At 42.9% G+C, this 12,805-nt stretch overlaps 1 protein-coding gene across 2 annotated transcripts; it reads left to right on the top strand.

Moving 5' to 3' along the window:
- The first annotated feature begins 5,643 nt into the window (after positions 1 to 5,643).
- On the top strand, positions 5,644 to 12,344 carry LOC8030746 (juvenile hormone acid O-methyltransferase). Of its 2 annotated transcripts, none has more exons than XM_002402670.3 (3): positions 5,644 to 6,375; positions 6,618 to 6,783; positions 12,111 to 12,344. In XM_002402670.3, the coding sequence occupies exons 1-3, from the start codon at positions 5,869 to 5,871 to the stop codon at positions 12,275 to 12,277; spliced, it is 840 nt and encodes a 279-aa protein (XP_002402714.3). In that variant the 5' UTR covers positions 5,644 to 5,868; the 3' UTR covers positions 12,278 to 12,344. The 2 variants fall into 2 exon arrangements, with proteins under 2 accessions (XP_002402714.3, XP_040068626.1); XM_040212692.2 differs by having other exon boundaries at positions 6,615 to 6,783.
- The last annotated feature ends 461 nt before the right edge of the window (positions 12,345 to 12,805 follow it).

Genomic DNA, 12,805 nt, shown 5'->3' with positions numbered 1-12,805 from the left:
CAGGAAACAACAAAGTTAAATCAATCAAAGTCATAGAAAATTATCCTAGTGCGAAATTTGATTATAGATTAGTTTGTAGACATCCAATCACATAGATTTAACATACACTCATGAGTGGATGGAAAGATATCGAGGTTAAAGTTTAGTGAATCATAAGCAATTTGTATCCTTGACAATGAAATCCTCGACAATGAGAGCGCCCTAAGAATAAAATAAATTCATCCAAATTTGAAAACATCCCAAGCGCTTTGGAGGTTGGTACAAACACCTACTATCAATACTTTATCGCATACCTTGACCTTACAGAAAACGTCTTCAATATCTGGAGCGCCGTCTGTTGGTGAGGAAATCAATAAAATTTGAACTTATTAGAGCCGTCCCCCCCTTTACTTTCTCTGCCTTTTCAAAAGAGAAGATAACCAAAACAAAAGACGTTTACAAATCTCCGTAATGCGAAATTAGAGCGCAACTCTTGAGGAGGAAGAAAGGCGGGTACGGAGAAGGGGGTGTGCCTCTTCTCCTTCTTTGTACCCTCTCCCCCCCTCCTCCCGTCCTCCTCCTCTGCTCCTCCTGCTTTTTTCCATCTCCTCTTTCACTCCTCTCCTCCTCATCCTCCTATTTTCCTAATCCTCCTCTTCTCTCATCCTCCTCCCCTCCACCTCTCACAGCCCTCCTCCTCCGTACGCTCCCCTCCTCCGCTTCCATACCATCCACTCCTCGCACAGTTTCCCTGCTAAATTTAGGTGGGAAATTGACGCCACGTGACCTCAACACCAATATAGTTTTCCCGCTAAATTTAGCGGGGAAAAATGACCGCACATAACTTCGTGCAACGTACGTGACTCATGAACAAATTCAGTTTGTCCGCTAGATTTAGCGGGAAAATCGACGTCACGTGCCCTCAGCATCAATTCAATTTACACTAATATTAGCGAGGCGGTTACACCGACAGTAACGGCGATGGCAACGGCGCTATTCGCGACTCCAGCGACCTATAGGGGGCGCCACCACCAAACAAACATGGCGGCTGGGTCCAGGTCGCGTCGGCTCGACCGGGTCGCCTGAATGGGCTGCGCATTCAATTTAACAGATTTTCTTTTGTTTAATGCCCGATTTTATGAATATTTGAACTGAGACGGTTAAGTGTAGCCGGTGCGCATAAACTTGCCGAGCATAGTTTTGTTTTCCCGGTGTTTTTTGTTCTTTTCATGTCAAACTTTCGTTTCGGTGACTTCGTTCAAAACTGAAACTATGGGCTCCGGAGAAACGGTAATAGACTCTAATTAGTTTTGATCATCTAAGGAAAGCGGCGAGGGCTACAAGATTGTTCCACCGAGAGTAATTTTTAGTTAACTCGCGTGCCTCGACCATGCGACTTATCTGTCCGCGAAATTTAGCTTTTGTGCGTGTCCGCGTTTCAAGAAACAGCTCCAGTCGTGTGCTCGGTCAAGAGCACAGGCTGCAGGAAAATTACGAAAATTAAGCAAGCGCTTCTTGAGCCAAAGAGCATGTTAACCCGCTGGCGCTTCACTAAGCAGCTGATACTCGTATTTCAATTCAGGTTTTAGTAGCAATCGAGAAGTCATTTTGACGAATATGCGGATTGTGTATTATATTACGTACTATGGTCCCACTAAAGCGATATTAGTATATTCTTCGGGTTGAAATATGAACTTAGTTGACTAGCTATTAAGTGAACTACTTAATAAGAGTATATTCGAGAGACAGAGAGATACTACTTAAACTTAACCAAATGGTTCTAGCCGGTAGAACGGAGACGAATGCGGACAAACTGAGGAGAGTCTTCATCGGAGATTCACTCAGAACATCTCTGCATTGAACTTGACTTCGAATCCTGAACGAATAAATGAGTATTTTTTGTGGCCTGTCAACCTGAGCAATGCAGACGTATATTGCTGCTGGCTTCGATAGGGGTTATAATATAAATATTGGAGACGCGATAAATCCTAATGACGTGACAGCTTCTAACTTTGCGAGACGCGTCCCACACCTTTTAAAAGCAGATAATTTCCCTCATTAATCATATGCAGCGAGCAGGTTTTCTGAATCAAGTAATTGCGAAATTAGCCAAACTCCTTCAGTGTGGTCTTTTTCGGCGAAAAGCAGCCAAGATGAATAGCCAACGCACCGGCCGGCGTTAGTGGCTCAAATTAACTTGAAGCTAATCGAGCACAACCAAACTCAAGGAAAGCAGCTATCGAACCTTCCCATTCACTTGACTGCAACATTGGTGTTCCCCCCAGTGAAACACTTCGTCTGTCGACCTCAGTCCACTGTTCTACATCCTTATAAAAAAAAAAACACTTATCAGTTACCTAGCAGTCGTCACTTTGAATGTGATTAGAGACAGACAAGAAATCAAAACGTTTTTCCGTGATTCCTCCCCATCCAAAAAAATTGAAAGCACGCGACCGTGTGTTGTGGAGTAAACGGGCTTTCAAACACGTGATGGAAAGAAACAATCTACTGAGGCTACACCACACTAATGAACACTCAGGCAAACTTAAGAAATTTTCGGACCTTCGTCAAATTACATTGCTCGCCCCCGCGCCGACAGCACTGTCCACGAAAGCCACCAGAGACGCGGCGGGGCGCGGAGAGACCTGGACCGACTGGTTCCCGGTTTTCCCGCTTGGCGGCGTCCGTTTTGCTGGAGTCGCGAATACACCTTTCCAAAAAACGCTCCTAGGCCGCCGCCCTGTTGCTGATGCTGATGCGGCTGGTGCGTCTCTCGCGCCCTCTATCAGCTACAAATTTTCTGCCAGTCTCTTGGAATGCGAATACCCGCTGAGCGCCGTTCTCTACATACGTTTTTGCAGCTTTGCATTCGACGTTTTCTGTACCCTCTTGACAGTTTCCACTTAATTTGTTTTTATGCGTGCTACGTGCCCTTTCTGTGTTATCTTCCATTGTGAGAAATAAGGGCGGTAAGTGCCTGGCCATTCAATCTTTTCTGCTCGACACTCACAGGAAGCGAAGGAGGTGAAGGACGTCAAACGGCCCTCGACGCGATTTTGCAAACATTGTTCTCACCCCCTTCCAGAGATAATCCGCGTAGAATCCTCAGTCATCTCCAAAAATAGTTGTCCGGGTTAGGGTGGGAAACGGGTCAGTCGCGTTCGTTTCTTTGCCTTGGTGCTGTTGTGAAAAAATGGAAGCTCTCTCCAAAATGTGCCCCAAAACGAAGTCAGGTTGGACTCCGTCCGGTCGTCAAGATGTGACTGTCGTCGACTGTTACTGTGGTATTTGAGATCTTTCTCAAATAAATTCTCAGATAACGCTGCATCGTGTGGTACGTACAATATATTGTTCGAATGTTAACACTTGCTAAATTGTATGTCCGTGTCCGGTCCATCGGTAAACACGTTATTTGTGTGCGTGAAAGATGCAAGCCTTACCGCTATCTTCTGTTGTATATTGTTTTCGACAGCTAAGCGCTTTGTAGTTTGACATGCGGCGAATCGCGCGTCGTCGTCAAAACTTATCATAAAGAAACAAAACAAACTAGAACTATACATTCCAGTCGGATTCGTTCTGTTGCGCGCGTACCTAACATTGTAGTTTATAGGGTTTATATTGCGTTTTTGTTCAAATGTGGTACAATGCTTTCTCAATAATCTTAGGAAAATACATCTATCAGGAAACAGAAAATACAGCGGGAAAAGACGAGAATCTAGCCGCTAGCAGCGTTTGAAACTGCGCCTACGCAGGTTGCGCTACCGAGATCAGAGTCCACTCGGTTACGGTTAACAGGGACGCCGTTGAGAGTCTAGCCTCAAACCCAGTGAATGGGCTCAAAAACGGTTTGCTGCGTCTGGGGTCGAGTGTTGCTTGGAAAGGTGTATACGCGGAAACAGGCGCCTAAGGGCTGCGCTTTAAAGCTCAACTCTGTGATCCATTCCAGCATCACATCCATACGACATTCTATTAATCTTAAAATTTCGTACAACATATACACCTGCTCTCCTCTTCTTTTCTTTTTATTCGCACTCTCTCAGAGCTTCACTTTTATCACTCTTATTTTTTGTGAAAAGTCTACGTTAATAAGATCTGCGCTCTTTTCAAGTTCTTTAGCATTTCCAAGAGCAGCTTGTTTTTGTAATAATTTACAAAGCGCATGATCATTGGTCTCGGCTTGCCACAAGCCTTTTTTTTTCATGATGCTGAAGTCTGTTTGACAGATGAAACTATAAGTTTCATTATTCTTTTAAGTATCCTTTGAGCTATTTTCTCCATTATTCAGAATCAGAGTAACGTATTACACTGATTGCCTCTCAGATTCGATTACTCAGTGGATTAGAATGAGTTTCGTCTACTCCTGTTTTCCAGACATTAACTTTTCGTTTCAAGTTTTACCACAGATTTTTTTAATCACGTAAGTTTCCGTTGTGTATCGCTAATTGTTGCAGTGAGATCATGAATTTTAGAGCTGGAAACTTCGATAGCACCCACTTTGATATAAAAGTTTTTCTTAGTTTCAGATATTTGGGATATATAAGTACTAATGTGTTTTTAAAATTCAAATATTTCTTACAATGTCACCGGACCTGGATTCCTTTCGACGTCCCCACCCCTTATCAATAAAAGTGCACCTTTACAGTAAGAGCAATACGCAATGATTGTTTGAACAGTTCAAATGACCATCAATAGTCTCACATACCTGCATAAAATAAAATAGTGATCTTTAAAACATGCCTCCTTCGATATCGTCTTCCCCCTGACGGGTGATCAGCCTACTTGCTCTTCTATAACCCTCAAGTTTGACGTGAATTTGCCATCTTCGATGCTCAGTTCATTGGCCGATCAAATACGGGGTTTAAGTTCTCATCGCTGGAAATTTCAGATGCTGTGCCGTAGTTATCTGGACAACGAGTGCTTTCTTGGCAATGTTGTTTTGAAGGATGTTCGTTCCAGCGTGATGACCATGCGCGTCTTTTGCATTCGATAAGCTTTGGTGCAACAGCAGCAGCAGCTAAAACGGCATGTCAAAAAAGAGGAGTCTGTAAGACAAGTCTCCCTCGCTGTCACCTTGCTCACTCATCAGTAGATATGGGTTTATGCTCGAAGATATTATTTTCTCCCATACAAAAAAAAAAAAAAGAAATTATGTCTAAGAAAACATTTTCGGCTGAATGAGGTATTAAAATCAATTAAGCTGTATATGTTCTGTTTCGGACATGGCTTTATTTTTAATGGCACTAGAGTAGTTTTCTTCAGAGAGATTACCTTGCACTGAAGGTGAAAATTGGAAGACATATTTACAATCCTGAACATGCGAGCCTGTCTGCATACGGATTTTTATACAGTCGAATCTTCTTATTTCAAACTCGAGGGGAACCGAAACTTGGTTTAAATAAAGCAAAGTTCGAACTAGCGGGGCTTTTCTCGCATAGAGACGCAGAGGATGGGACCTGCATGTTAGTTTGAATTATCCGCAAGTTTGAAATGAGAGCGTTTAAATTAACGAGATTCGACTGTATGAGAATATTGAGGGTGGTCACAGGGCACAGATTCACCTGCCTAAAAAAAGTTTAGTTCTCGACCGAGCAAGGCAGCTGAACCCGACGCACGCCAGACGACGGGTATACGGCATGGCTTTGCCCTCAAAACATGGTTGTTTTTCCCTGGGAAGCAGACCATACACTTTCAACTAGGCGTATCTTTATCTTCAGCAAGATAATGCGATGCCCTCTTTACTCTCGGCGCTCAGCCGTATCAGCTCGGAGTGTCTGAAGTTTCCTGTTGCAATCAACGTCGTGGTAGAAAGGCTTTAAAAACACTTTGGGACGGGAGCGTCCCGGACAGAAAAAGAGTACTTTCAAACTAGACTAGTGTGAACGAACTACCATGACTGCAAATATCTATCCCGACGCTTACGTACAAGGCAATGACTGGATAAAAGATGCAAACCTCGCCGCATTGATGAGGACAACATTTACAAAACCTTCTATTCAGTGTGAAGAGATCCTTGATATTGGTTGCGGTACGGGGGACTTCACAAGTGATGTGCTACTGCCCAGGCATCATTCTTGCAGCAAGATTGTAGCTGTTGACGTATTATCAACCATGGTGGACTACGCGAAAAAAAATCACGGACACTCACGTATCTGCTACGAGGTCCTTGATGTAACCTCGCCGGACGTTTCCCTATTTCTGGAGAAACATGGAAAGTTTGACCGGATTTACTCTTTCTTCTGTCTGCATTGGGTCAGAGACCAGGAAGCGGCTTTCACGAACATCGGAAGGCTTTTGAAAGAGGATGGAGAATGTCTACTTTTGCTCTTGGCTCCATTTTGTCTGTATGAAGTATGGCTAGAGATGGCCGGATTGGAACGTTGGAAAGACATAATTAGTGTAAGTATGGAATTCTGCTCTACAAAATCTGAAACTCGCGAAATAGACATGAACTGCTGAAGGTACCCGTAGAGGGCATTCCCGAATCATGCGTATACCCATTTTTAAACATGCCCATTTAACGCGTTTTATGTTCTTATATTATTGTAAACCATATCAAACCCACGATTTAATAGTGAATGACGTGAGCGTGACGGCGAAATGAAATGAGCATGTATTTAGTTTTTTTTTTTTTTGAGCAGGACCCCAAAGATCTTTTCCCAGACATCTGGCACTGCGATCCGTCACCCAGCCTGAGCGACCTTGAGAAGTCTCTACGGAAACTGATTGTCGACGCAGGAATGAAAACCCTCGGATGCGAGGTTTACTCAACAGACGCCGGCTATAGCAGCCTTGGAGACGTACTGGGTAAGTTATATGAGTTTTTATTATTGAAACGCTGAACAAAAGAATACACAGAGGACATTTAGTGCTACGCTGTGTTACGCCAGTTTTGCTTTTTAGATCAATAACCGTGTTTATCGCTAGAAGACATGTCGATGTGCATTAAGCAAACTCCCATTTGAAGTAAGGCCTTATCGAATAAGGATATATTTCTTCGACCAATGCGCAGATTTGTGACAATAACAAATAAAGAAGCCACTAACAGATGTTCAATTTTTCGAACTCCCGTAATACGCCAAGGTCGGAATTTACGAGGTCTCAAGCGTTGAAACCTGGATAAGGTTTGAATTTGCGAAGTTTGAAGTTTTCAAAAGCTTTCATGGCTTTTGGTGGATATTTCGCAATTGTCCTAGCATCTTAAAAAACAGTGAAAAAGAAAACGTGCGTTTTTTTCAGAGGCAGAAGGCTCACATACGCTTGAGTTTTGTATTTTTTACGTTTTTTTTTAATTTTCAATTGATTCAGATTAAATCTTTAAATTATGAAAATCTGCTTTCCGCTGTCCAAAATTTTTGGTGGTATTAAATCTTGGCCTATAGGAGCTAAAACATTCCTCAGCGTGGGGCGTATAAAAAACTAAGCCGTCTGTCGCATTTTTCTAGGAACTACGCTGCGCGCTGACGCTAAGAAAATCCCCCTGCGACGCTCGCTGCGCCTTTCTGCACTTCCTTGCCGTCTTTTTTAAAAACGGCAGTTTACATCGTTTTTTATTTTTATTTTTTATTTAGAACAGACTGCGGGACAAATACTGGCCCAAGCAGAGTGGAATGAACAAGTAAAAAAAAAAAACGAATAAGAACTTTTGAAACCAAAAACAAAGCTCATCGATATAAGTATTCGAGGCATATACCAATTCATTCATTTCATTTCATTCATTTCCTTTATTTTCAGTGCCACGCAAACAGCTATACGCCTTCTTAGTGGTGCACTGCGTCTAAATAAAAAAAAAGTTCGCACCTCAAGAACAAATGTTGACATTTTAGAGAGAAAGGAAGAAATCGATGCACATTCTAAATGTTCGTTCGCATCCAAAAATATTAATACCAAGTTCATCTAAGTTGGATTCGAATTTGTTAAACACCAGTTGCAGTCGGGTAATAGGGCCAGCGTTGTGTAAAATGTAAGGATAGAACAATGAGCGTATATAAATAGACCGTTGAGGAACACGGAAATATACACTGTCCAGTAACGCTGTGCAGTCAACAACACCGTTAACAACTTTATGCAAGAACACGAAATCACGCGTCATGCGCCTATTACACAAGGAGCGTAGGCCAATTTGTTTACATGTTCCCTCATAGTCATAAAATACCTTGGACTGCAAGTAATCTATTATAAAGACACGTATAAATTTTCTTTGCACTTGCTCGATACTAGATGAGTTAGATTTTCCAATGTTGTTCCATATAACTGAAAGAAACTCGAAGCTGCTTAGCACAAGAGAGCGAAATAACATTAAAAAAACAAAAAAAAAAACACTGTGGATTTCTAAAATTTCTTGATGTACGCGTTATGATACCAAAAACATTTAGAGACGAGTTTATTACAATATTCATAACCTTATGATTAAACGAAATTTCAGTGTCTCAATATACACCCAAATCCCTAATCAGAGACACATGGCTGATAACAGTTGTGTCTAAAGCATAGCAAGATTGCAAAACGTCACGTTTCCTGCTGAGAGAAATCATTTTTGTTTTCGATTCGGTTAATACAAGGCCATTGGTCAAGCACCACAAAGAAATTGAGCATACGCCACGCTGAAGCAAAGCACAGTCCTCCACAGTATTTCTCCGTCGATGCAATTTTATGTCGTGGGCAAAAAACAACATTTTTGAGTATTTCGAACTAGAAGTGAGGTAATTTACGAAAATTAAAAAAAGAAGAGGCCCAAGATTGGCTTCCCTGTGGGACGCCCGACGTAGCCAAGAAAGGATTCGATAAGCAACTGGACACACGTACCGAGTTCTCGCGTTTAAACAAGTAACTCTCAAAAGGCTTGCAACACTTGGGGCACAAACCAAACATATATAACTTGGCCAATGAATGCCGGTGATCGACTTTGTCAAATGCCTTCGTCATGTCAAAGTAGACCACATTAGCTTTCTCCCGGCTATGAGCAATGGGCACAACATCATGCAGAAAAGAACACAAATTCGTCTCCGTCGAACGACCTTTCAAAAATCCGTGCAAAAATCCGGTACAATTTTCTAACGAAAATACGTATATAGACGATTTCGTAGTATTATTTCGAAAACATTTGACAATGTGCAGAGCTGTCACTCAGGTCGATAATTGTTCACTTTACTTCGGTCACCCGACGTAAACACTGGAATAACAAGAGAACTCTTCCACGTTGTCAAGAATACACCCGATTCCAGAGATAAGTTAAAAAATGTGATGTAAAACGGGACAAATCGTTTCCGCGCAGCCTTTCACTATAAAACTCGGGATCCCATCTATACCCACAGAAAAACCGGCTTTAGCATTCAAACAGCCTCCATGACTTCGCACTCAGTTATCGGATTGCAAGACAAAAAGTCGCCGCCTCTGATGTAAAGCAATACTACAGAGTGACGTGCAAAGTACTGACATGCATTATTTTTATACAGAAAAAGTAAGCGCATCTAAAAATAATAACTATCAATGGCATCAATAAAATCGGAAACCTCAAAAACGCTAGAAAGAAAAAAGTTTCATTCCGAGATGGTGCGGGGAAAGAACGTCCATTTGAGACGATTAGATCGTGCAAAGATTGGTATTAATGAATATTGATCATGGAGCCTCGCAGGTCGTGTCATTAACGGGATGAGGTGATTATGAGTGCCAAGCCGTACATTGTTTTGTACCATACGAAATAAAACTTTAGCCTGGAGAGCTTCCTACGCAGCTCAAGTGTAGCAATGCCATCCGTTTTCATAAGGTGCGATGGAGAGTCTAATCTTTTAAGTTTTCCATAGATGAATCTAACCGCGCACCTTTAAACCATTTCCAGGTTCGATTTTTTTTTGTGAAGGAATCCTAGACAAGGCTGGCGTATTCAAGTTTCGATAGCACAAAAGTGTTATGAGCTAAAAGTCTGATACTAGATGGTGTTTTCATTAGTCTTCGCCTAAGGAAGCCAAGTTTATGGAATTCGGATGAGCAGGTATTATCGATGTGTGTATCCCATGAGAGAGTCTTAGAAATCATCAGTACACGATACTTATACTCCGAAACTTCGCACACAGGGGAGCTACAGACATTGTAAATAAAATCAAGTAGATTTTTTTTGTTAGCAGCCCGTAATAAGCAGCTTTTTTAATTTCATTTTCCATTGAGCACACCAGTCTGAAATTTTTGAAAGTAAAAAGTTTAGTGCATACTGGTCGGACGAGCTTGTTGTATATTTGAACAGAACACAATCATCCGCAAAGCGTCTAATGCTTACACGTTCATCGATGACTCAGTCAATATCATTAATGTGTATTAGAAATAACAAGGGCCCCAGAACGCTGCCCTGGGGTATATCCGAAGATACAGGCAACCCATTTGAAAATTCCCCCGCAATATCAAAGAACTCTTTACGTTCTTGAAGGTATGATTTAATCTATCTAACAACAGGAATCGGAAGACCAACATTTTCTAATTTAAATGCTAATTTTCCATGAGGGACCCTGACACAGGCTTTACTGAAATCCAAGATTATCACGTCTACCTGACCAGATTTATCGAGACTAGTGGCGAAGTCATGGGCCGTGGTTAAGAGCTGAGTTGTGGTGGAAAACTCCTTTATGAAACCAGGTTGGAAGAGAGACGAAATGATGTTTTGCTCTAAAAAGGAAGAAATAAACTTTTTGAAATAATATGCTCCATGAGTTTGCAACAAGTTCACGTGAGATAAATGAGACAACATATTGTTAGCGATAATGGGTCTCCTTTCTTAAATACGGGGACGACACGTGCTAAAAGTCAGTCATTCGGAAGCACACAGGTGATAAACGAAGTTTGAAACATCATTGTCAAAAAACGTGCCATGACTCTGCGTACCGTCGAAGAAAAATATTTGGAATCTTCTCTGAGGAAAAACCGACGAGATGGATGCCTGGAACGCCGGCTTGTCTTAATGTTTCTAATCCAACCGTAAAGGGTGCACCAATACTTAAAAAAAAACAGCGAGCTCATGGTGGGTGGTTCATGGTGATAAAAACCCGAGACAGAGGAACACAGAAGGGGACGAAAACAATACAATGTCTGAAACACAGCTGAAGGCTCAATTGTCAGGCAATCGTTTTTGGTTCTTTGTGAAGGCATCGGGAAAGAGATAGAAATTAAGGGGAGGGGGGGGGTAGGCTTTTTGGGAAGATTGGGTAATAGCGATACAAGCGTTAAGGCTTTGAGATTAATTTTCGGCGCACCTTGGCTCACCGGGTGGGCTTCAACATGTGTTTGCGGCGATTGTGTTTAAGTCGGGAATTGCAAGGCGGCGGGGGAGGGGGATATACGAAGGTTTGCTTGTGTACCATTCGACGCCGGGTGGCAAGGAAGCTTTCCGTGTAATTTGGGATTAGCGGTTGTGGCAGTGGCGGGTGATGAGTCAACTGCGTGGACTTTCTCACGGACGCTGCGGCGCCTAGCGCGTGTGCATGTATGTGTGTGCGCGAGGAGGGCGGCTGACGATGGGCCGGATAGGAGGAAGCGGCTGGATCTTCGGGACTGTGGATGTCGGTTGGGGAACGGGGGGCTCGCCTTTTTAAACGAGTGCCTGAAAAATAAATCCTCAGCTGTGTTTGAGACGTTGTGTTGTGTTCTTCAACTTCTGTGTTCCTGAGTCTCGGGTTTTTATTTCCATGCCTCTCCAATATAGCTTCGACGGGCTAGCTTTTCTCCTTGTCCCATGTAGCTCATGTACGCCTTTGGTGTGGCGCATTCTCAGGACGATCGTTTTCTTAATAGGAGTATGTTGCCTTTTGAGTAAATGATGTAGAATGCTTCAATGTTTCAAGTGCACAACCTATATAGCTCGTGTTTATGACCATTACAACCGATCCGATGTCGATACAAGTTGATCGAAATACTTCCGATGACTGGTGAAGGTTAGAACGTTTAAAGGTTTAATTTCGGAAAAGAGCACGCACCCGACACGGTCTCATAATAGCCCCTCTCAAAGAGGGGCAACAGGTCAAAAATAAGTCCTTACTACGGAACACAGGCGTGTGGAGTGTTGTTTATACGATGGAAGAAAGAACGAATGCTTTTAAAGTAATAATAGCCGACAAGTGCTTTACGACCGCGGATTATATTTCCTGCAGCCTTGCTTGTTCCAATCGTTTTGGTGAAGTCGGGCACATCAGAGGAGGAGGCATCGAGCATGAGAAGCGAACTGTCGTCGAGGCTGATGAAGAAATCAAGGATGGCGCCTCCTGGTTGGAGCGTCCCCGTCGATATATTTCTTTTCCACACGCAGAAGGTTCTTTAAGACGCTTCTACGGGTATGTAAACCTATGTGAGATATTATAAAGTACTTTTTTGGGTGATTATAGGCACATTTTGGTACTTATTTCCCTACGGCTAACTGCCTCTCAAGTTGCAGTAAGATATGACGGACGAGCATCCTTCGCTGGAGTGTTGTGTGATGACATGACATCTGTTGAACAGCAGCTGTGCTGCGGTCATACCCTGCGAAGCAGCGGTCAATCCTGGTTTCCAGCGCCGTGCCCGGCCTTTATCCGGTATGGGCAAGATACGACACGCCCTGCGCTTTCTCTTAGGACGGTAGCAAGCTGTCCTGGCTCCCTTCCGCACCTGGCCATGATCTCAAAAAATAGGGCATGGCGGCATTGGCAGAAAGAAAGACAGCTGTGCTGGCTGCAGTGACACTGCTGCCGGGCTGGTGGAGTGCAGATGTTCTTACCCGTGCCAGCTGCTTACATGGTGGAACAATGACTAAGGCCGTAGTTGTGGAAATGTATAAAGCATGCCAAAGTGTTTGCAGGCCTTATGACTT

This window comes from Ixodes scapularis, unplaced genomic scaffold (genome assembly GCF_016920785.2).
Source record: "Ixodes scapularis isolate PalLabHiFi unplaced genomic scaffold, ASM1692078v2 PGA_scaffold5__190_contigs__length_132052651, whole genome shotgun sequence".
Lineage (NCBI taxonomy): Eukaryota > Metazoa > Arthropoda > Arachnida > Ixodida > Ixodidae > Ixodes > Ixodes scapularis.
This window is presented reverse-complemented; position numbering and strand designations above follow the sequence as displayed.